General features: G+C 36.4%; 1 protein-coding gene across 2 annotated transcripts; it reads right to left on the reverse strand.

The window, feature by feature from the left end:
- Positions 1 to 1,843: 1,843 nt before the first annotated feature.
- LOC121426141 (tRNA-dihydrouridine(47) synthase [NAD(P)(+)]-like) lies at positions 1,844 to 21,686 on the reverse strand. 2 transcript variants are annotated; one of them, XM_041622315.1, is made up of 12 exons: positions 21,649 to 21,686; positions 13,466 to 13,630; positions 12,213 to 13,041; positions 10,926 to 11,078; positions 9,862 to 9,978; positions 8,582 to 8,647; positions 7,776 to 7,886; positions 7,079 to 7,175; positions 5,644 to 5,770; positions 4,067 to 4,154; positions 3,101 to 3,282; positions 1,844 to 1,977 (listed from the first exon to the last, which is right to left on the reverse strand). In XM_041622315.1, the coding sequence occupies exons 2-12, from the start codon at positions 13,627 to 13,629 to the stop codon at positions 1,905 to 1,907; spliced, it is 2,007 nt and encodes a 668-aa protein (XP_041478249.1). In that variant the 5' UTR covers position 13,630; positions 21,649 to 21,686; the 3' UTR covers positions 1,844 to 1,904. The 2 variants fall into 2 exon arrangements, with proteins under 2 accessions (XP_041478249.1, XP_041478247.1); XM_041622313.1 differs by having other exon boundaries at positions 13,466 to 13,636; positions 21,649 to 21,685.
- Positions 21,687 to 24,746: the final 3,060 nt, after the last annotated feature.

Here is a 24,746-nt window from a genome sequence, read left to right on the forward strand (position 1 = left end):
TACATTTGCAAGAGCTCTAGATTTCTGAAAATTAAGAACCCTTTTTTCTAAATATTGCATTCACTCACTATGAAAAAGAAGAATAAATATATAAAAGTGTTTTCATTACATAAAAGTATTTGAAATTCCTCTGAACAATAAACATAAATCTAAAAATTCAAATATTTTGATGTAAAAATATACTAAAAAACTCCTGTATATAACTTGGAATTAGAGTCAGAATCTATGCCAATTAAAATAACAAGAATAAAATTGGAGATAAATAAAGTAGCCATGATTATACATCTGTTCGGAATAAAAAAAAAATCATCAGGCCTTAGATTAATTGCGAAGTTTAGATACCCCCTCGCTGTGTTGAAAGACATTCTAAAAAGTAATGAATGACCCTCAATATCAGAGAGTTTCATAGTAAAATAATGGCAATTAAAGGTGACTGTGGATCTTCACAGATTTTCGCTACAATAAATGCACAATGTATTGTCTTCTCACAATTATGCCACTAGCAATAAGGGGGAAAACATGCCCCTGGCAATGACAAAACTTGCGCTATTCTTGTTCTGAACCATAGGGTTGTTTCACCAAGAGACAAGTGTGTCTTATTAAGCCATGCTCACACACCAATGATATTTGAAATGTAATCTCACTGTTGAATTCAATAGCACATTCACTTGGAGAATGATCTGACCTACATGACAATACATTGCATACTGCACGGAACAGGAAATATAAGTTTGATTTAAGCTTATTTTAGCTCTTTGTGAAACATCCTCTCAGGACAGTTTCACTTTCAGGAGCTGGCTTTGTGCACAGAAAAAGATGTAAGTTTCATTAAGTCCATCTTAGCTTTTTAACCCTAAATAGACTGGGCTATTTCCACGCCTAAGAAGACGGGGGGGGGGGGCTGATTCAGCCCCCCCTTATGATCTCGGCCGTCGATCGCGCGATCGCGACGAAAATTGGCACACGCGTTACCCATGGCATTATCTACAAAACTATAACATCAAATTCTGCAAAAAATCTCATGTTTCATTAATTATGCTAATTTATGCGTAAAATCATAAGTTTGCTCTAATTAATAAAATAATGCCCCTGAAATGCTGATTTTTGTTTCACATACTCTAGATAGGCACCTGATCAAATTTATTTAAAAAAAATTTAAACATATTTATTTTCTTATGTATTCTATTGTTTTCTAAATTTCTTATGTATTTCTTTGTTTTTTATTGTTTTTTCAATGGAAATTGTCGGGGACTTCATTTTGACCATAAAAAAGATAAAATTAATTGAATTTAAGCAGTAAAAGGAAAAATAATGATACATTTATGAATTTTGGCTAAAAACACTATTTGCATTGGATTTGTACACAAATTCACATTTTTGAGTAATTTTGGGTCTGCATGCACTTACGAAATGTTGCGTAATTTCCGAACCGCGTACCCGGGGGTCACAATTTTGGTCTCAAAAGTTGCGCGAGACTTGAAAGTGAAAAGTCAGCGAGCGACGCGGTCAAAAAAATTTGCGCGGCAGATTTATTGCGAAAAATGTTGAGGGGGGGTGAATCAGCCCCCCCAGTCTTTCTAGGGTTAAGAAACACCCCCTGTCAGGACAGTTTCCCTTGTAGGAGCTGGTCTTGTGCACAGAACAAGACATGCAAGTTTGACTTAAGTCTAACTTAGCTCTTTGTGAAATTCCCCCCTTCTCAGGATATTTTCATTTGTAGGAGCTGGCTTTGTGCACAGAACTAAACATGTAAGTTTTATTGAGGTATAACTGAACTCTACATGAAACAAAGCCCTCTTGAGACAGTTTCACCTAAAGGAGCTGGATTTTTGAACAGAACTGGAACTGAACTCTTTAGTAAGTGCGACTTTACTCTTTGTTTAAACATCTCTCTCAGGACAGTTTCACTTGTAGGAGCTGGCTTTGTGTTTTGGTAAGAACAGGAAGTCATCAGGTACAGGACCAAGGAACATTTCACTGAAAATAAAGAGAAGAGATCCCCACATAATTTTTAGTTTTCATTACAATGCACAATGAAATATACTCCCAAAATTTGGAGGAGAGACAATCAAAACCTTCCATTTACTTCAATTGAAAGAATGATATAACGCAAACTTAATAAAGATCATCAAGCCCTTTTTAAGAGGATAACACCTCCTCTGACCTTGACGTTCTCATCAGACCCGTATGGATCAAATGGGTGCGTTATCACGGACAATCTGGCCCATATTCTGAAGTCGGGTTTAACTTAAACTCAGGTTTAAAGTTGTGGTTTAAGTATAGACAGCCAATTGTTACATTAATCACTAATGGTAGAGATATCATATTTCAGCTCATTTGGCTCTCAAATCATTAATAATTGTCCAGGAAGTATATATAGATTATTGTCTTCACCATCTATGAATCAAGAAAGAGCACAGTAAACATATTAAGAAACGTACAACTTAATTTAAAAATTTGATACTTTTGGCTTCCCATACTTGAACCACAACTTTAAACCCGAGTTCAGAACACGGGCCTCTGTGATTTGATATCATCCTGACCCCCAAAGTGTGGAAGTCTTTTAGAGACTTACTTGAGGATAGATTAAGAACAAACACATTCATCATTGGACAATCCTGCCACATCCTTGAAGAGTTAATACCTGATTTTCACCAAGATAGCACAGTAAGCACTGGCCATCAAGGTTTTAAAAACCATCCCAACCAACAGAGTATTGAGGTCTTCGTTAGCACCAGTCATCAATGTTTCCTGATCATTCCGAACAAGACAAGGAGGTCTTTGAACGAGAGTGCCTTCATGCTTCATGCTACAATTGCTCTTTAGCCTTTGATGTAGAGCTTTGAAGGATTCTTACTTGAGGGATGATTGAAGATTGCAAGACAACCACAATCACATTGTCAAATTATACGCCAATCCTTCACCTGGGGCCTGTTGCAAAAAGAGTTGTGTTTAAACACAAGTCAAATTATCAATCGCAAGTCCCGAATACGGGTGCTTCAATGGCTGAAAATCAAGTCACGCAAGATTTTTTGAGCTGCCTTTGATTGCAACTCTTTCTGCAACGGGCCCACGAGCTTTGATTTTGATCTAATCTCACCTGATCTTAACCCAGTCGGCGCAGTTAGCACTCGCCATCAGGGTTTCCAGGTCATTCCGACCGACAAAGTAAGGAGGTCTTTCGTTGATCTTCTGAGGTGGTCTTTCCAAGACTCCTACCGGGATGTATCGATGGAGGAACGAGAGCCACTCTAACAGGAATCTCCTTGTCTTCCGCACTCCCTGCATCAAGGAAATCACAAATTCAATCTTAAAGCTTTCTTCGAGTTCTAGTATAGAAATGTCATTTTGAGAGGAAATGGTTGGAAGCAATCCTAAAGTGTTTATCATACACTACAATGCCTATTTTGAAATAATTCAGGCATGCTGGCATTTTTTCAGTAATTTTTCTGTTCATCATTTGCTCAGTACTCTATTATCATATATTTTCTTGAAAACTTGTCAGTCAGATTTCAGTTTTGTTTCTGTTTATATTTTGTTCAGTTCCAAGAGCATTGTATTTCCTATTTTTACCGATACCAGAGTTTATCATTAAGGGGGTGAGCAAATCAACACAGGTGGTTTGGGAATGTTTTTACCCCTGATCATGTTAAAATTAATTTTGCAGTAATTTCTTTTTCTATTCAAGAAAAAATTGTGTGTCTTCTGTACTCCCTCCATCAAGGAAACCACAAACTCAATCTTAAGCGGTTAACATTTTTATTTGGTGATGTTTTCTCAAACTTCTCTTCATGCTAACTGAACTGCTTAGCTAGCCAGCTGCGTTCTGAAGGCAGCAGTATTTCTATGATCAGATATTTAGACATATATTTTAACATTAGATTTGTACATACAAAAATGACTGTAATTACTTGGGCCTGATGGAAAAATTCACAATGATAATAAGATTGTATATCCATACAAGCAACATTCATGAATAATAAACATTTATTTTCATCTCGTAAGATACAATTTTGGTTAATTCGCCAATGCTTGTATGGAACAAATTGACTATTTAGTGACTTACCGGAGTGTCTGAACCCCAATGTAAGAGCCCTAAGTTGACATAATCCTGTAGTATGTCAAAGCGTTCACTGGATGAGATATCCCAATGTCTATAAGATAAAGAGAAGAGAGAAGAAATGATAGGTTGAAGGGATATGGGTTTTGAGGAATGTGCCCAAAATAATGGTGTCTTGCAAATAATAATAATAATAATAGTGTATATTTGTAGAGCGCACACACCGTCAGCAGACGCTCATGGCGCTAGCCGAGCAACAGTTCTCTTTTACAATGTAAAAATTATATTTTATGGAAATTTATATAAATACTACACAAGAACAATTAACAAGTACGATAAAGAATAATAATAATAATAATTTCACATCTGGTTCATTCACCCCAACCCATCCATCAGCCAATCATCATGCGGAACCCAGTGCCCTCTAGCTGCCCCGTTCACTGACAATTTAAGGGGTAAACCCAGTCAGTACATAACTCACAGGAGCTCTAGCAATCTGAGGACACCGGGTCCCACATGAACAGCCAGCGAACGGGAAGGGATGAATTATCTTTCTTTTAATCATAAATGGAATACAACAAAATACAATATACATTTAAAATCAATTACAATTGAAATAGGTATGTCTTAAGGTGATCTTTGAAAGTAGTATATGTCTTGATGGAGCGAAGTGAGAGAGGAAGCATATTCCATAACCTGGCTGCTGCATTCGAGAAAGCATGGTCTCCCCAGGAATGATAGGTACGGGGAGTTTGAAGCAGCTTACAATCTGTAGATCGTAAAGTGCGGATAGGATTGTATGGCCTAAGGGAATCCTGGATATATTGCGGTGACAATCCATTGAGGGCTCGATATACAAATAATAAAAGTTTAAACTGAACTCGTTTGTGGACAGGAAGCCAATGTAGAGAATGTAAAACTGGTGTGATTGGGGCCATTCTCGGTGTAAAGGTGAGGAGTCTGGCACTTGAATTTTGAAGAGATTGCAGTCTATTAAGTTGTTGTTTTGTGAGTCCATAGAAAAGAGAATTACAAAAATTAAGCCGAGATGTGATTAAAGCATGAATTAATTGTTCACATGCTTGTTTGTTTAAGAATTTTCGAATATTAGAAGTAGTGAATAGATGATGATAACAAAATCAAAAGATTCTATGAAATGATGATGCACCGGTAATAAAAATGATGATGATGGTGAATAATAATAATATGCAACATTTATATAGTGCTTAATACAAATGTTTTTAAGTGCTGCATACTATCACCACAGCTTTAGCATGGCTATCCTGATTGGACGCTCCAGCATTCAAGGAATTCCTTCCTATCGGGTTGCCCATGGAATTGACAATGATCCTATAAGGTAACTATTAAACACCTGGATGGAGAGTAGCAAACATGCAAATTGACATTTTTTTTAATGGATGCTGGTGCCTCTGTGGGATGAACACACATTCCTCAGATTCAAGACAAATGTCAGAACAACAGCTACACTGCAGCACTTCCATAACATAACCCGTATCAACTTCTAAGGTTGAAAAGCTTCATAGTATAGAAAACACAAAACTTTGAGAAAATCTGAGTCCCACCTCTGTTCTTTGATCTCAGTGAATATCCATGGTTTGATGAGGGCACCTCTGGCTATCATCTGACCTGCCGATCCACTCTTCTCACGGAAGAAGTTTGCATCTTCAAACGACAGGATGTCTCCGTTTCCTGTGTAGAACAAGGAGTATATATATAATGCACATCATATGTTCATAGAGTTCATTTTCTATATTCATACATAAAACATGTCTTTGAACTAAGTGAAACTCTTAAAAGAATCTCATCATGAATTAAAAGAGACGATCAAAAAAAAAAAAGAATGTATGCAAAGGAAGCAACAAAGGTCAAAGACCTATCAAGGCTTCTCCCAGAGCAATATGGTTGCAAATTAGATATAAAAATAACAAAACAATCACAAATATGTACATTAACATGGAACCCCTCCCCTAACCCCTGAATTGTCGAGGGAATGAGTAAGATTTACAGACACACGGTACCTTTGGAACAGTTCAATTCAAATGATAGTGATGTGGATCCTTGTCAAACCAGTTTCAACCCAAAACCACGACCTGTCACTAGGCACCAGTAATTCGCACATTTTCCTGTTAGCTCAAATACATGACTGGTCATGTGACAGATTTCAGCCAACCATTTGATAAAGGTCTCTATCACGTGAAACCAACATTTTATTCAGTTGCAGTTAATTTGCCAAGGCGACTCTAATCCAATCTTTAAACATGTAAGCCAGGTGAGAATTTCATGAAGCTGTTTGTAAAGCATGTTTGCTTTGTTGCAAGTTTTTTTTGGCATGTTTGCAAAGCACTTAAAAACTGTATTGTATTAAGCGCTATAAGCTCCATATTATTATTGTTATAATTATTATTGTAAGTTGTGAGTGACTTTACGAAAACTGGTGATCTTTCCTTGGGAACTAAATCCAAACCAATGAAAATTTAGCATGCATAATAAGAAAGGATTACCAGTAGTTTGTAAAGTTGATTGTTACAAACAGCTTTATCATACACCCACCAGGGGGGGGGGGGATTTGTAAAGCTGTTCCTAAGTTAAGAGTGACTTTAAGAAGGCCTGGTGATCCTTCCTTGTGGTTTTCTTATGATTCATTGGTGATTATTTAGCACGTATTCACCAGTTGCTCTTGAACTTACGAACAGCTTTATGAAACACCCACCAGGGGCCATCTTACAAAGAGTTATGATTGATAAATCAACCACAACTAGAGAAAGCCAGCAACATCAACATCTAATATACATGTTAGTTTGAAATATTTTCTAGATATGATGTCTATTCATACATTCATATTTTTCTTGAAAATTCAGTGTGCTTCTCTTTGTTTACAAAGGACATTGTACAAATTTCATGAAGAAAAAATTATGACATTAATGGATTTCCAAATGCTTGAGGTTGATCGAATCAATCATAACTCTTTGTAAGATGGGGCCCCAGTTTCGAACTCACCAATGAATGGATAGGGGTCCGCAGCCTCTGTACACTGCCTCAGATAATCCCAATCGGCAAGCTTAGAATAACGCTGCTCTCTCGTACGTCCATGAACCTAGCACAGAAAAATAAATCAATTTTAGGAATACCACTGGCAATCGATCAAAATGGGTCTGTAAATCATTTAGAATGACCTCTTTCCTCCATAAAAGAGCCATGTTCTGTCACTTCTGTGGGTAAAATATTTTAATAAGGGTCTGAATTCAGAGTCAAGTCTGAAAAGTGGCATCTCTGAGAAATGTATATGAAATGAAATATTTATATATTATGTAGAGTTGGGGATCCAATGTCTAAACACCAATGATCATATAAAAATATAATCTTTTGCTCCGAATTATCTCTACCTGTTTTCTTGCACATATTCAGTTCCTGAAGATGATCTAAATTAAAGATCAAAAATTTAAAAAACATGGCTCTACCGTGAGTTTTATTTATATCATTTTATTCAAAATCATGTGGTGATAATGAATTAGGTACAGATTATTATGAAGGTTTGTGCTTTTGTTATATTGTCTGATATTACTTTCAAACAATTTACAAAATATCACTTTCAACATTATTTTCATTGTGCATAGCTGTAAAAATTACCAAGAGTTTGCCAGGACAGCTTTATAGAAATATAACAAAACTTTCAAAAATTACAGGTTATAATTACCGTGACGACGGAGGCTCCCCATTCATAGACGCGAGGTATGATCTTGTGTGCAATTCGACTTTCGTTATGGACGCCAGTTCTCATTTTTACGGTTAAAGGAACATCTAGGACCTGTATTGATTACAAAAATAATAATAATAAATAAATACATCATTTATAATGAGCAATTACTGAAATGATGGAGACAGATAGAAAAAAATAGTTATAGGAGTAAAAGCTCCCACAATAAGAAACAAGTGGAACATTTCTGGACGTCTCGCCTGCATAATGCGATTCAACATAGCAGCCGTACTGACTTTGAAAACAACTATGAAATGATCATTCACAAAAAAAACCACCATTCCTATAATAATATAATACAATGATCATTGACCTTAAATGACATCTGGCCTTGATCAAGTGACCTAAGACTTCTGTAAGATGAGCAATGATACTGGATTACCCCTATGTCCACATTTCATTAACTCTATTCATAACTTTCAAAGTTATGATGGTAATTTAATAAATAACCGTAACATGGCCAAAGTTAATTGACCCTACTTGATGACATTATGCATGTGCATGTGTACATGCAGTTATCTCACAATATTTAGTTTAAGTAATATGACAACAAAAAGAATTTTAGACACTTTTTTAAATGCTTTAAGAGATTCTGCTAATCAGATTCTTAGAGGAGTGTTCAAGAAAAGTAAAAATATTTTAAATACATAAAGGAAACAATGACTTATGGATTAGCTGATGTAAATGCACAATTTTCAACATTACAAACAAAACACACCCAACACCGAGAAGTGCATCATTCTTACCGAACTCATCCCCCTGACAATTTCTTGGAACTTGCCCATCCTGTTCATCAAACCAGACCCAGCTCCCTGTAAATAATAATATTTAAAAAATATGAATAATGGATCAGAATGTTTCCCTTTTCTAAATACTGTTTGAATTTATTCATATCACACACAATGGTCTCATCAAATTAATCAGTTTTACAACACACAAAATAGCTACATGAAATAAATATTTAAAGGTTTTGTGGAGGTCAACTATTTTTCTTTCAATATTACCTTCTTATCACACTTTACATGTAAGTGACTTGATAACGGTATTGTATAACCATGGAGCTATTAACACAAGGAGATCTGGCTCACTAGAACGCTTTGCCCCATACGCGGCACCGCTAATCCCCTCACAGCGGGGTGGTCCATCATGGCACTTTATACAGGCACAGGCCGCTCGTAAATCAGCCCTAAATCAGATAAGGAAAGTTGATCGAATGCAATTTAAAATGGCAAGGCATTTATCTACATTTGCCACTCTCCACCCAGGTGTAGTAAATGGGCATCCAGTAGGAAGAAATTCCTTGAATGCTTGAGCGCCCGATAAGAGTGGATGTGCTGAAGCCGGGTAATAGCAAGCAGTGCTTAGAAACATTGTATGAAGCCAGAGCTGCCAACCTGAACAAGAACATTTCAGTATTTTTAAAGCTGAAAATCAGTATTTTGGCGAGGAAATCAGTATTTTCAAAGAAATACCATAGGAAAATACATAAAACTGAAACTTGAAAAATCAGTATTTTGCATGAAACCATCAGTATTCTTATCATTTTTCAGTACTAAATACTGAAAATCTGTACTACTTGGCAGCTCTGTGAAGCGCTTTATACATGTAAATGTTGCATATTTTTATCATTATTTGGAACATAAATGTCCAATGTTATTTTGAGAAAACAAAGATATAAAAACATTTTTTTTTGTTCTTTACGTTGTTTTGAAATTTCCTTTGGAAGAATTTTGCATATATCCGATGTGTAAAAAGATAATTTTCTGACATGTAATACACTCAATCACAATTAATACCATATTTTATTCATTCAGTTACAATAAATCATATTGATTGTGTCTCTTATGGTATCCTGCAAAGGTACCCAATATGAAAACAATAAAAAACAATTCCATGATATGCAAGAACATTGCATGTCCACACATTACAGCAAAATAAGATGAATTCTTAAATTAAGATATTTGGAAAAAAAAACACCTAACTATAAATATTAAAATAAACTGGAATAAAGAGTCTGAGAACATACCTTGTGGTACACCATATCAATTGGACAGCCAACATTGACATCAATGAAATCAATGTCTATTGTATTGTTCAACAACTCAGCACACTTGGTCATTGTGTCTGGGAAAGCGCCACAAAGCTGGAATAAGAGATCAACAAAAGGGTACATAAATGTAAAGCCACCAAATATGAATTACAATAGAACTTGATTAATTTTTCATAAATGGAGTTGTAACTTTGATTGTAACGGATTCCCATGATTTTCCTATTACTCAACTTTTATCATACCTCTGTCAATCCTGTCACCAAATAATACAAACTTTTTATACAGAAATGCGATAGCCCAGTAAACGTTGTTAGAGCAGTGATCTTGTAATTAGGTGACCCTCGTCCAATACCAAGTTGATGTAGTAGTGCCCTTTGGTAAGGCATTCATCTTTATTACCAGGTCCTTCGGATAAGACCTTAAGCCATCGTTCCTCAAGTTCTAAGTTTGAATTAAACTACATTTTGCGAAACAGTGAAATCTCAAGGAATAGTGAGTCGGCTGAAAGTTCCCAACACAGATAAGGAAAATGAAACAATGTTACTTGGAAAAGGACCCATTTACTGACATGCATGTTTTGCTTTTACAGAGTAATTTACACTCATTTTCATTTTATTTTAATATTGAATTCTGTTTGAATAAATTTCATGATTCCTACAACAGATGGAAGTTATCATTCCTTTGGGTTTTTATTTTCAAGCCTTATTTCAAGTGAACATGTAATAAACAAAATCATTCACTCCAAGGATGCATGCTTTTTCGAGAGAATATAGGGAAAATATAACCACATGAAAATGTAATTCAATCATATGGAATAACATAGGCATATGAAATGGCAGCATACAAAAGAAATCAAAGTACATTGTATATCATTGTCATAAAAATCTTTTATTTATAGGAGCATTCATTCTTCATCTGACAACCTTAGTTAATCTAGTTTGGCTGAGAAGCACTGTTACTATGGCAACTGTCGGGAAAAACGTCTGACAAGACCTTTCATGAAACACTCCCCTGATGTGATCACGGGAGATGATACTTACTTGGACACCAAAGACATCTTCAGAAGGATGTCGCTTCAGTAGCGCCCATTCAGACGTCTGACCTTGGAGTAAGTTAGTACACATTGCCATCTCACCGCAGGTGATGTCTGCACCAAGCTTCTTACATACAGCCCGGAATGGAAGGTTACCAACCTGTATTGATGATAAGCATAATTATAATATATGTAAAATGGAATAAAAGTTTGCGGGAGGCATGATAGCTCAGTCGTTAGAGCGGGTTTCAGATTCTGGTGACCTGGGTTCGATTCCCACTTGGTGCGGTAGTGCACTTTTGTAAGGCATTAATCTTCATTACCAAATGACCTTAAGTCGATAGAGTCCTCTGGTTGCTTGCTAACAAGCATTCTTGTTTAGCAATCACGTTAAAAATCACCAACACCACCAATTCTTGTTCAGGTACAAGTAAGCATCTTTATATTTATAAAATTTAAGAATTTAATGAATTTCAAAGAATACCTCATTCCTAGTATTCAACCACTCTATGCAATAAACATTATTTGTTGGTTCAATCGGTAGTTGTTTGGTTGCATTTTGTATGACCGAGTATTAAGGCTGCACGATATGGATGTGCAATTTTAGTAGGCAAGCACCTTTTCAATTTCATAACTTTCAAAGATCTGATCAAACAACTTGGGATAACAAATATCTTGGTATGAAATACATGTATGCATTGAGAAAATACGCTTTGAACCACAAAATGTGAGCAAAGAGAGTAGTGTAAATTACTACATCGAATACCATGTTGACGAAAACTCAGGCTGGGATCAATGGAAAATGGGTATTACTGGCAATTCCAGAAAATTATCAATTTTATTTTGTACCCTTCAACCCTTTCTTTTACCCTACGATATGACATTACGTAGTCTTTGGTCCAGTTTTGAGTTTTCCTCGGTTGTTGTGGAAGAACTTGACATGTGAGTATATTCCTTCGGTTTCTCAATTTTTACTTCACTTCACTAAATTTACAAGCTAAAATTTTAGACCATTACACTTTTTCAAATGAAGCGTGAAGCAAAGATAAACCATTTCCGGAAAGTCCTAAATATACATTGGAAAGGGTAGGAAGTTTTTTGGAGTTGAAAAATATTGAAATATTGAATCAAATCATCTGTAACAGATTAAGCATTTAAATTTCAAAGCAATAGGGTACAATTGAATAGAAGCCAAACATAATCAAAGGAAGTACAGAAGCTTCCTTGGAACAAAATGCATAATGCTATTTTTTCCTATCTTGTTTATTCTTGCTTTGAATGCAGTTGCACTTACTGTTGTCAGGGGCGCAAGAAGGAGTTTATCCTTAACATCTAGCTTCCTCTTCTCCTCTGGTCTAAGCCTGATGACATCACTATCCGTTACAGTCCCTGCTGCATGGCTGCCAACATCTTCACTGGTTGGCACTGCAGCAGAAGGGCTCTGAGTTCCGTTGCCATCTTGAATTGCATCCCCACCAACCTTGGTTGATCCTTCAAGAGTCCCATTCTCACCGGTGCTTGCAGTACTTGTGGTATTGCTTGCGATATTGTCCTTTCCGGCAGGTCCTCCATGCTTTTTAAACCCCTTCTTTTTGCCTCCCAAAGTTCTCAAGTACTGATCAGATTTGCTGAAACCAAAGTTCCTCTTCCTCAACTTACTCTGCAAGTCTTTGCTCATAATATTCCTGACGTCAAACTTACCACCCGTTTCCTTGACCTTCTCGTCATTGACAACGCTCTTTAGGTTATCGTCTATGTGGGCACCTCCAAAGCGGCAGAGAAGACCATACGGACAGGTACCGAATCTCTCAAAACTGATACATCTCGGACCGATGTCGGGTGCCTTACTCTCCATCAGCTTTTGGATCTCATGACTGAATTTGCAATTTTCCCCGAACCTGCAGGTTTTGCCGCTCAAGAAATCGAGACAAGGACGCTCTGCATGCGGCATAAATTGGTGGTCCCTGGGTCGGTTCTTGTTCATACCCTTGATCTTTTTCTGCTTTTTGCCTCCAGGTTGAGGGTCTTCAGGTTCTTTGCGCTTCTCCTTGGTCACTTCGGAGGCATCCTTGCGATCTTGTTTACTAGTGATTCCTTCTGCAACACGTGCAAAATCAATGTATCTAGACAGAGATTAGAGAATGACATTTATGGTAGTATATTAGAGGTGGGTACACCATATGTTATGAAGCACAGTAAAATGAAAGTGAATGTTATCAAATGAATCACATTCTCACATAACAGTATGAAAAAAAAATCAATATTCAATTAATGTGAAATAACTGCACAATAGGGGCAGCCCAGGGTATTTTGGTAGAGGGGGGGGGGTGAGATGCCCCAGACATAACGTCATCTTCTTTCCACAATTCGATAATGGGGGATTACAGAAGATAAATATACAAATGATTGTAACAGAAGTAATACGAATTCAATTTTATTAATATTTTTTACAATCCTTTCACCAGACAGTTTGTGACTAAACTCTTGACATAGGCCAGCATCATTTAATTCACCCCCCCTCGTAATTAGAAAACTGAAATTCCTTACTTTGCTTTCACCAGTGCAGTTCCAGGCTGAGCTCTGACGTGGGCCAGCATCTCTTCCTCAGAAGGTCCTTGGACCTTGTCCTGGGCCAGGTCTTCATTACTTTCTGTGCCTTTAGTCTCTGAATCCACAGCTGGAATTCCAGCTTCTGCTTGGACATCAGCCATGCTGGTTCTATATGTTATTATAAAGAAAGCAAAAGAACAGAGGAAAATGATACTAATATTGCGTTTTAAGTCTTTTGGGATTAGCATGGAGATTGACAGGTGAGAGGGGGGGATAAAATGGGCATTATTACGAAATTAGGAACCAGTTCCAATATTCTACATTTAGAGCTTTTGATCATGTCGATTGATTGATAGAAAAATCAGTCTATTTTAGTCAGGATATACTGTGCCGAGACTTTGTGGCATCCCCTCCCATCCATAGATCATTTGAAGTAACCCATACGCAACGCAGTCGCAGTAATAGTAGGGATCATACAATGGCACAAGAATGTTTTCCCTGATTGGATGGCGCATTTGTATGTTCTATCTTAGCTGCATTAAAAACATGATGATAAAGCGAAATCTGCCAGTTTAGAAATCAGAATTTTGTGTTTTAAATCTCATCTGTCGAGAAAATGGTGAGATGATAAAAGTTACTATTCATTCACATGCTTTGTTTCCCGCATCAACATTGTGATTTAAGCAGCAATCAAATAGGGTGAAGCAACATTATATTGGTTGTTCTGCTGAACTCCGTTGGCTCCATTCACAAATTGCAGAGACCGAAGTTCTAACTCGATCCTCCTTGGGTAGTTCCTGATATGGGACATTGAGGAGTAAAGTCAAGAAGATCTGTACAGGGACTCAATGGCCATATGCTTATAAATTTGGATGAACGCGGGAAACAAAGCTTGGCGACAGCACGCAAATCGCGCGATTTGCGTTTTGTCGCCAAGCGGAAGACAAAGCAGTAGAGGCGCACAGCCAATATTGGAGACTGTCTCCCATGAAAGAGATTATCTCCAATATCAGAGACTTTTATAAAGAATTTGGGTATCCAATTTTAGAGACAGTCTCCAGTTTGGGAGACCAATTTTCTTTGTTTACATTTGCTTAACCCTAATTCTCACGGGGGGGGGGGGGGGGTGGCCATAATGGCCCCCCCTCAACAATTTTCGCGATATATCTGCTGCGCGAATTTTTTTTCACCTCGCAGCTCACTGACTTTTTACATTCAAGTCTCGCGCAAATTTTGAGACCAAAGTTGTGACGCCCGGGTACGCGGTTACGACATTACGCAACATTATGCAAGTGCATGTCAGACCCAAAATTGCTCATAAACGTGATTTCATGTACAAATCCAATGCAAATTGCGTATTTAGCCAAAATTCATAAATGTATCATTATTTCTACTTTTACTGATTAAACTTAATTAATTTTGCCTTGTTTATGATCAGAATTATGTCTGGAACAATTTCTATTGAAAAAACAATAAAAAACAAAAAGTAAAAAAACAAAGAAATACATAAGAAATTCATAAAACAATAAAATACATAAGAAATTTATTTCCAAACCAAAGTTTTTTTGAATTAAGATTGTTAAGAATGCTACAAAGAAAATTTTTACCAAAAATTAGCATTCTAGGAGCTTTATTTAGTGAATTAGAGCAAAAAGTATGATTTATGCATAAATTAGCATAATTAATTCATATAAAATAAAATCTCATTATTTTGGAAAGTTTTACCATACAGCCTTGTAGATTACATCGCACACTACCAGCGTGCAAATTTTTGCCCCCCCCCCCCGGGAATGACAAGAATCAAAATACCCCAGGAGATTTAGGGTTAAAAAGGATTACCTTGGCGGCAAATAAAAATGTGATAAGCAGATTCCTCATGAAATATTACGCCTTTTCACCGTCTACTTTAAAAATTCACTGTCTACTTTTGTTTTTAAGGTAAGTAAAGTAAGGCCATGTCTCATTGAATGGGTGATCAGCTTCTTAGAATCTCGAAAACAATGTGTGAAATACCAGTCTATCCTATCCGAATATATGACCAGTAATGCCGGGGTACCCCAAGGTACTAAACTCGGACCAATTTTATTCCTTGTCATGGCAAATGATGCCTGTATGAATGTAGCGTTACCATATTTTAAGTATGTGGATGACCTAACCTTGTTGGATTGCCGTAAACATTCAGATCCTTCATTGTTGCAAGTTGTACTGGATGATCTTCAGAACTGGTCAACTCAAAACCACATGAGTCTAAATCCAACAAAATGTCTCACCATGGATGTTCAGTTCCTCAAAACTCCCAATCCTTCTACAATTCTCTCTATCAATGACTCAGTCCTTAAGAATGTCCAGTCAATGAAGATCCTTGGTGTTACAATACAATCTAGTCTTAAGTGGGATTTGCATATATCAGAAATTCTCAAAAAGTGTAACCAGAAATTGTACATGTTTAGGATGGTAAAACAATATGGCCTTTGTTTATCTGATATGAAAACAGTTTATGTGGGGTATATTCGCCCAATCATGGAATACTGTGTACCCGTTTTTAATGGATCTCTCACTAAAAAACAAGTCACTGACCTCGAACGAATTCAAAAACGAGTCTGTAGAATTATGCTTGGATCATTGTATACTACATATGCCGATGCTTGCCGAATTTGTAACCTTGATACCTTGGAATCTAGAAGAAAAAAATTATGCGCCGAATTTGCCAAATCTCTGGTAGAAAACCCCCATTGTCGCACTTGGTTACCACCTAAAAAGAAAGTTTACATGATGTTAAGAAACACCCCCAAAGTCCAACAATTTAAATGCAAAACAAACCGCTATCGTAATAGTTCCCTGCCCTATCTTATCGATCTACTAAATGAAACTTAAGCAAAACATTTTTTAAATATAATAAAGTAATAATGTACTTCAATTTTAGCTTACCATATGCCGAGATAAAAACACAATATCAATATATGGTTTGTTACTTTTGTTTTGTATGATACTGTATTTAATTTCCTTCCCTGGAATTAAATGATTTTTTTTTTCTTCCTTGACCGAATCAATTTACTAGACTTAGTTTTATACTTCTCATGATCCTTTTACCTTACAATCTTATGTTTGCATGATTTACAATATTTATTTGTGTACCTTCATATGTTTTCCAGTTAGACGAGCAGGCCATTAAATTCCAAGTCCACTTTTGTTTCTTGATTTATAATTGTATTCTTATGCTTTGTCCTTTTCTCTCTCTGTCTCTCCCCCCTCTCTCTCTCTCAATCTCTTTATCTTTACACTCATTTTTTATCTGTAACTGTTCTCCATTATATTATCTGTGCTTCTAATGTTACTTTGCGAGACATTATGTTATTTCGATATTGTGAATTCGAATTATAACGCAAACGTTTTACATATATGAATTGCAATTATTACATTTTTCGGTATATTTCGTTTTCCTACATATACACATGTATGATTCAGTTTCTTCTTCGTTTCTTTCTTTCATTTCCCTTACCTTCTGCCAACTCATTCAAGCCTTTTCATTCCCACTTCTCCACCCCATGATTTATCCTTTTCTAAACATCTCTCCCTCTCTCCCAATTTTCCTTTCTCTTATCCCATATGTCATCCTCTCCTTCCTTTCTATGTTTCTTTCTCTCTTGTTCTCTTTCTCTATGCCATCCTTTTAAACTTTAGTCTGTTAAAAGTTGTATTTAGTCTTAAGATGTAGTTATTTCATATTATTATGTAATTGAATTGTGAAAATGATGTGTAATCAAATTTTTTAACATTACAATTGTAAACTTCATGTAATTCAGCCTTTGGGCTGCGATATGTTGTTTTTGCCAATAAATACCATTTTACTACTACTATTACTACTACTTTTGTTTTTATAAGGATTTTTGTTGTCATCCACACACAAAAGAAATAGGCTTCTGACCTCAGTGGGACAAAAGTTTGGGTGGAAAAAATCATGCTTTTGTTGGTGTTGTTTCTTTTGTTCTTTGCAAAGCAAGTCGCCAAGATGGGAGATTGTCTCCCTTATTGGAGAGTCTCCCATATTGGCCATGCGCCTCTACTGCAAAGAAATCAAGATGGCGACGTAAACACGGCCGTAAGCTCTTCCCATCTTTTCATAATAAATTTCTTGTTTTTTTCAATGAATTCTTCTTTAAAAATAAAATCAATATCGCAGCAATGTTGGAAATGAAGTTGGACCCCATGGCATGAGTCATACCCATTAGGGCTAGATCTTTTAGAGGGAAAGTAGAATTCTCGGGGGCGAAAGTTTCTGGTTTTGTACCGGTACGTGGGTGAATAGGTTGTGATCCCAGGCGTCAGTGGGGAGTGACCATACGTAGAGTATATGACTTTTTAGACAAAAAGCTTCAGTCTCTGTATTTTGGTTGTTCCGCTGAACTATGTTGGCTCCACTCACCATACATAGAATGAAAAGCTCAGGGGCCCGTGGATACAGACAATGTATAGTGAACTAGCGTTTTATAGATCGCGATTTAAAATTTTTTTTTGGAGCGAAATTTACAGTTTCATGGTTTCCATTATCAGGGAAATATAAATAACTTAAAGTAATTGCATACCTTGGACCGGAGTTATTGGAAAAAAATCCACTGGATGATTGAGAAATCTGTCATCTAAGACATTTTCTCCTGACCTGACGGTTTTTCTTGCAAGTTGCCATCTTGAATGACATCATTATCGTTATTAACTTAATGTCTCGATATATTGCGATTATAACTGGTATCGTTTGTCTTCGTGTAGTGTATCGTATCGTATTATTGTATTCGTATATTGCCTTGTAGGTGTGCTGGTGGAATGCAATATCGTTATCACATTCGTAAATTGTTGACGCCCTCTCCGTTCGTTTGTAAATATTTCATAGTTTGGCTGCCATTTTGATCGTTTTTGCTGTGTTCTTCCCAACTAAACATCGGTAAAGACAAAGTATAATTTTCATGCATTTTCATCTATATCATTTAAAGTATTTTAAAAATGAATAATTAAATATTTTTAGTTTGTAGTTTATATTAGTAGCTATGTGCGAGTACGGGGCATCGCGAGCGCTGGTTTTGGTGGCACGGTTTTCGCGCGGTTTCGCTACGAGTGGCATCGCCTCTGTCTGGGCGGCTCATTGAAAATGGGGTTTAATGCGCATGCGCACATAGTAGGTGCAATCTCGTGCCTTTTAACAGACAGCTGAAGATGTGCTCTTTCTGTACATACGGTATAAGTTTCAATGTGGATACTCGCCTGTAAAGTGTGGATATCGGAGCTTGAAAGTTCATCAAATTTTTGGACGCGTAAATGTTCGAAATTTTTTTATGGTAAGTAAAACAAGAATCCGATTAGGTATACAATTTGACTGGAAATATATTTGAATTATCAAAAAATCCAAACTTACGCGATTCTGACGTTGCGCAGTCCAGGGGAGCGTTTCATGAAAGGACTTGTCAGACGTTTTATCCGACAAGCCCCATTTTATCCGACAGTTACTATAGTAACAGTGCCTCTCAGCCAATCAGAATCAAGGAAAGATGTCAGATCTGACAACTTGTCAGACAGAAATGTTGATGAAACGGTCCCCAGATATAAGAGATGCCAGCTACCCTTGTCACAGCCGGTCTCTCGGCAGTCGAGCTGCCCGATGCGCCTGCGGTTGGCAGGGCGATGCTACCCTTGTCACAGCCGGTCTCTCGGCAGTCGAGCTGCCCGATGCGCCTGCGGTTGGCAGGGTGATGGGAGCGGTCGATAGTGAGTCGTTCATGCTGGATTGAACTAGATCGTAAATTGCTTACTTGATGATTATGTTGTGCCTTTTTTGGGAAATCTCTGTCATTATACCGTAGATAATTATTCTGATATTGATTTTAATACATACATTTGTCACAGAAAGATTTTATCATCCCAAGGTTATGTGACTCAAGAGTCTAGGTGGTTGATTATCGTTTCATTTGGAAACTGGATTTGCTTTTGACAGTGGAATATCAATGTTGACTTTTCTAAAATTAAATTCATGGGTGGAAATCCCAGGGGGACACGTCCCCCTACCCAAAATAATAGGGGGACATGTAACAATAATACATTTTTTTTCTTTCTTTTTTTCTTTTTTGGTCAAACTTTTGGGGTGAAAATGACCTTACAACAGTTTGGGGATAAACTTTTTTTTTAACTTGTCAGAGTTGCCAGCATCCATAGGCGGCGAAAGCTGGGGGAAGTATACCCCCCCGCCCTTAATTTTTTTTTTTTTCTTTTCTTTTTTTTTTGCTTGTCAAATTTAGTTTTCTGCGTCCCCCTATAATTTTTGGTTGATAACCTTTGGTGTATTTTTTTGATTATCAAAATAATTTGGTGGTCCCCCCTAAAACTGTTGGCTTTCGCCGCCGATGCCAGCGTCCCCCTACCTTTGGGGCCAATTTCCGCCCATGATTAAAATGCAAAAAATTTGTTGTTTAATTTTTCACTCTCAGAGGAAATATTTCACTTCCACATGGCTCTATTGTCTATTTTTTTTCTATGTTATTCATTTTTTTTCTATTTTATTAGAATTTTTTTTTTTTTCAAGAAGGGTGCGGGGAGGGGGGGGGGGGGAGGGTTGTGTTCATAAGTTGAAATGGGAATGGGATTTGTATAAGTTTTTGTGTCACTTTTGTTCTCTTGTTTTGAGTGTTGGAGCTTTGATGCCTGTTTTTGTTGCTGTTCAGAGCTTTATTTATGTGCAGTGATTTCACGCTAGAATATGAACTTATTTTTCATTAAAAAAGGAGTGCTCAAACATGGCCTTTGTTGTAATCATACATATCCAAGAAATGCATATATTAAAGCTTAATTTTCATGTTTCCTTCTTGATACTTGAATTACATGCAATGCTACATATTTACACCCTCAGACTCTGCTGCTCATCCTTCCTAAAAAAAATTGTAATCGAATGCCCACGGTCTCCAAAATGAAAGCTACATTATCCATCTATAAACAAATTGTTGAAACAATAAAATACATAAAGAATTGGTGAAACAATCAAATACATCAGAAAAGCACACTTGTATTTTTATACCATACAAAGTACATGTACAAAAGGAATGATATTTTTCATTTGTAAAAAAAAGACCCCATACATACATGTACACAATACTAAAGTTGAAAAAGAGCTAATTGTAATTTATATCAGAAAAAACAAAGAAATACATTAGAAATTACAAAAACAATACTTTAAACAAATTCATTTAGGAAATTATCTACATGATGCTGTTTTGATGCCAACTAAATTATATACAAATTATCTCTCATTATCACCTTCATTTGGCAAAAAAAAAGAGGCGAGTAATTGTAATTTGCATAATTAATTAGAATTAATTAAAAGAAATTATTTTACACATAATAAGAAGAAAAATTACCAAGTGAAATGATTACACATCAATTGAGTTTTCTTTCACCTTTCTATTGATACCTAAATTACTTCAAAGGGCTCAAAAACAAAGAAGTTAGAGCCCGTTGAAGACTTGGGTTCAAAATGGTCACAAAATGGTCACAAAAATCGGTTATGCACTCCATTGACTTTACATTAAGACAATGACCACAAATTTGGATAAATATGCGCGACTTAAACTGGAATAACTTTATAATTTCTTGATGAAAATTTGAGTTCTTGGTATCATTTGAAAGCCCTTAAAAAGACCTTTCAAATGATACCAAATTCATTGAGATTTGAGGATTTTCATTTTTTTTGTCACATACCTAATATTAGTCCAAAGTTTGGACTCTGAATTGACAAAAGTGCGGGTGTTATAACAAATGCGAGCCCACACGGACACTTTACCGTCGGTGAATGGAGATTACAGTAAAATGTCAGAAATTGTTGAATTTATATCCCCAGAAACGACGGTTATTCCTGTCTAATGACTTTTACTCCCCAGACGCCTCCGGCCAGGCTAGCCGGCGCGTGAACTTCGAGTCGCACACCGAATGCTTGCAACCATCACAATATGTAGCATGTGGGACTACATTACGAACTCTGTTGTTCTCTCATTCTCAAAATATACACATAATTTTAGTAAATTTCATGAATAGAACAGTCAGTAATTCCGCACACAATCATGGACAACATATCTTATCATTAAACTGGACAATTAATGTTCGACTTAAGATGATTACAAACTACTAAAGCGAAGGATTATACTCACGTGTCAATTATCCCAGAATGACGTAACGTAAAGTAAAATGAAGAAAAGAAAAAGAAAATATGGTTGGAAGAAGAGGAGGCCGAGGGGCAGGGGTTTTAGGAGCAAGAGGAGCCATGAAGAAGAAGAATGATGTTAATTCCAATCAATAAATGGAATATCTGGAAAGTTTATAGGCCCCGTTTCATAAAATTTTCTTTTCCGCATTACTTTCATGATCAAAATCAACATATAACTCATGAATATAATATGGCACTACAAAAAAAAAACATTACAGGGTGACAAATTTATACTAGATCGATACAGACTCAAGGCATAACATGAAGAGTTTTGTTGCAAAAGGGGTTAGGTTCACTTTAAACCATTCCGAGAAAAATAAATCATGTTTTTTATTCTCACTTATTGTAATATTCATATATGAGAAGCGTCTTACCTCATCATGTGAACAGGAATCTACATGTCTTCATTTTTTCCTATATATTTTGTTCAAAAATTATCATTGTGGACCTAACCCCTTTGCAAGCAAACTGAAATGAATCCAATCTCTTTTGAATAAAACAGTGATTTTTCTTTGCCACTTATACACGTCAGTTTTAATGTGAATTTCAAATTTTATTTGGTAACATCAAAGCAAATAAAAATCTATAGGTTTTGAGACAGAAAACAATAAAATTTATGAAAAAACTGATCTAACCCTTTTTGACAAATGAGCTCTTCAGAAGAGTTTGGTTGCAAAAGGGGTTAGGTCAACTCTAAGAAAACAATTTTTTAAATTCGCCCATATTGAAATATTTTTATGCGAAACTAAATTTAATACCTTTCCATGTGAACATAACTTTTTGGGTAACTGTCTTCGCATTTTTTTTTAAATATTCTTTTCCAAAAAAAAACCTTTAACCCCTTTTGCAACCAAACTGAAATGGACCCAACCCCTTTTTGAAAAAAAGTGTGTTTTCTTTGCCACTTCCAACTTTTAATTGGAAATTCAACTTTTCTTTGGTATCATCTTCTAGAGCTACTAAAAGTCTATACAGGCCCCCAATAATCAGATTTGATGAAAATGGATCTATTACCCCATTTGCAACTGAGCTCTCCATATGTGATATTTTAAGTACAAGTTATAGAAATCAAGTACAACTAATATTGCAGAGGGTAAAGGAGAGTACTTGAATCGAAGTCAGCCAAAAAAAGTTATCGGGCGGTTGCAACGGTGAATTTCACAGAAGGATATCTCTCGAATTCATTTTCTTTGACACCTAGATAAAGGAAAATGAAAGAGGAATATTAAAGGTTTGTTGCTAATTTCATTACTTCATAAAAAGACCTCCGCTTTGACTTGTTTTTTTTTGCCTTTATCATGCTTATATATAGGCCAATGTACGTTAGCATCAAACATATCAAACATAGTTGCGAAAGCATGGAAAGTGACTTACATAATGGCTGACTGAAAGGAATGGCTAAATGGTGACCGAAAATGATATCTTACCTTTGTTTTTATGGCAGGCTCCCAGACCGTTAACACGCCTTGTTAATTCTAAGTGTAGAATTTGAAATACATTATTGGCCCAGTGGATAAGTCTTCTGACTTTGAAACAGAGGGTCGTGGGTTCGAATCCCAGCCATGGCGTAATTTCCTTCAGCAAAAGCAAGCAACTTATCCACATTGTGCTGCACTCGACCCAGGTGAGGTGACTGGGTACCCGGCAGGATTAATTCCTTGAATGCACGAGCGCTGAAAGGCAGCTCGAGCTAAAGCCGGGGTAATAATAATAACAATGCGCCTCGGAATAGAATATTTTTAGATAGATGGCGCTATACAAATGCCTATTATTATTATTACACGCTGTATTATACGTCCTCTTTTTCGGAGGGTAGTATGAACATATGGTCTAAGGTAAACTATGAGTGAATAAATTCAGAAACAACCTGCCAAATCACATTTTTTACTGCTCTTTCATATCTGTTTTCATTTTTTTTTGCATCATCTCAGTTCTGTGAGCTGTATTGCTATCAAGAAAGTTTTAACAAAAATAAGGGGAGGGGAGAGAAAAATGGTATATGCATGAGGCCAACGCACTTTGTGCTTCATGCGCGTGCGCAACTCTACCACCCGTTACTGAATTGTTGCGTCACAAACGTAACGAAGCACTATATTGGGAACGCACAACGCGTTTCATTTCAAGTCATATACTGGAAAACCTGCCAAAATAAGAAAAATGATGTTGGAAATTGTAACATTTCGATAGCCCTTGTTGAACATGTTGAATAACCACTAGCCGTAATAAAAATAAGGGTAAGTTGATACTCACTTGTTATATTTTGATGCACAAACACTAATATCTGATGTTTCCGAGGGGGTTGGGAAGTTCCCCTCCCCGGTTCCGCGGTTGAAATACAACAATTTGTTATTATTATGTCCTTTTTTTCGTGGGGTAGTATAATCATGGTATAAGGTAAACTTATGAGTGAATAAATTCAGAAACATCTGCCAAATCACAATTTTACTACTCTTTTATATATGTTTTCATTTTTTTTTTGCATCACTTCAGTTCTATCTATGAGCTGTAATTACTATCAAACAAAAATAAGGTGGGGGGGGGGGTGAAAGAGAGAAAATGGTATTTATATATGCGCGAGGCCAACGCACTTTGTGCTTCAAGCGCGTGCGCATGCACCTCTGAGAACCTATTGTTGCGTCACAAACGCTTGTAAACGTAACGAAGCGCTAGACTGTCGTCATGCACCCAATGCATGCCAAGCGAATGATGTTTACAATATTTCCCAATGACACTTAACTTTGGGACGGGTTTATTTCAGGTCACTTTGCTAGAAACCTGTGAAAATAAACAAAATTATGTTGGGAATTCTTCCAACATTTCCATAAGCTTCGTTGAATAACAACGGGCCGTAATAAAAAAAGGGTAAGTTACATAATATTCTTATATTCACTATCTGAAGTAAATAAAATGGGCGATTTGCTTTAATATCTAAGTTATTGCATTGATTCCTATATTTCAAATAGCTCATTTTTCACTGATTAAAACAAAATGAGAATAGATAGTGCAATTAATATTATTCTTCAATGTTTAAAATAATGGTAC

This window comes from Lytechinus variegatus, chromosome 13 (genome assembly GCF_018143015.1).
Source record: "Lytechinus variegatus isolate NC3 chromosome 13, Lvar_3.0, whole genome shotgun sequence".
Classification (NCBI taxonomy): Eukaryota; Metazoa; Echinodermata; class Echinoidea; order Temnopleuroida; family Toxopneustidae; genus Lytechinus; species Lytechinus variegatus.

Excerpts from the sequence above, each read along its gene's own strand:
- LOC121426141 (XM_041622315.1), bottom strand. The coding sequence starts at position 13,629 with ATGGCTGATGTCCAAGCAGAAGCTGGAATTCCAGCTGTGGATTCAGAG. Across the intron at positions 3,283-4,066 it reads ATTGGGGTTCAGACACTCCG|GGAGTGCGGAAGACAAGGAG; the intron begins GTAAGTCACTAA and ends TCCTTGATGCAG. Across the intron at positions 1,978-3,100 it reads GCCGACTGGGTTAAGATCAG|TGAAATGTTCCTTGGTCCTG; the intron begins GTGAGATTAGAT and ends CTTTATTTTCAG.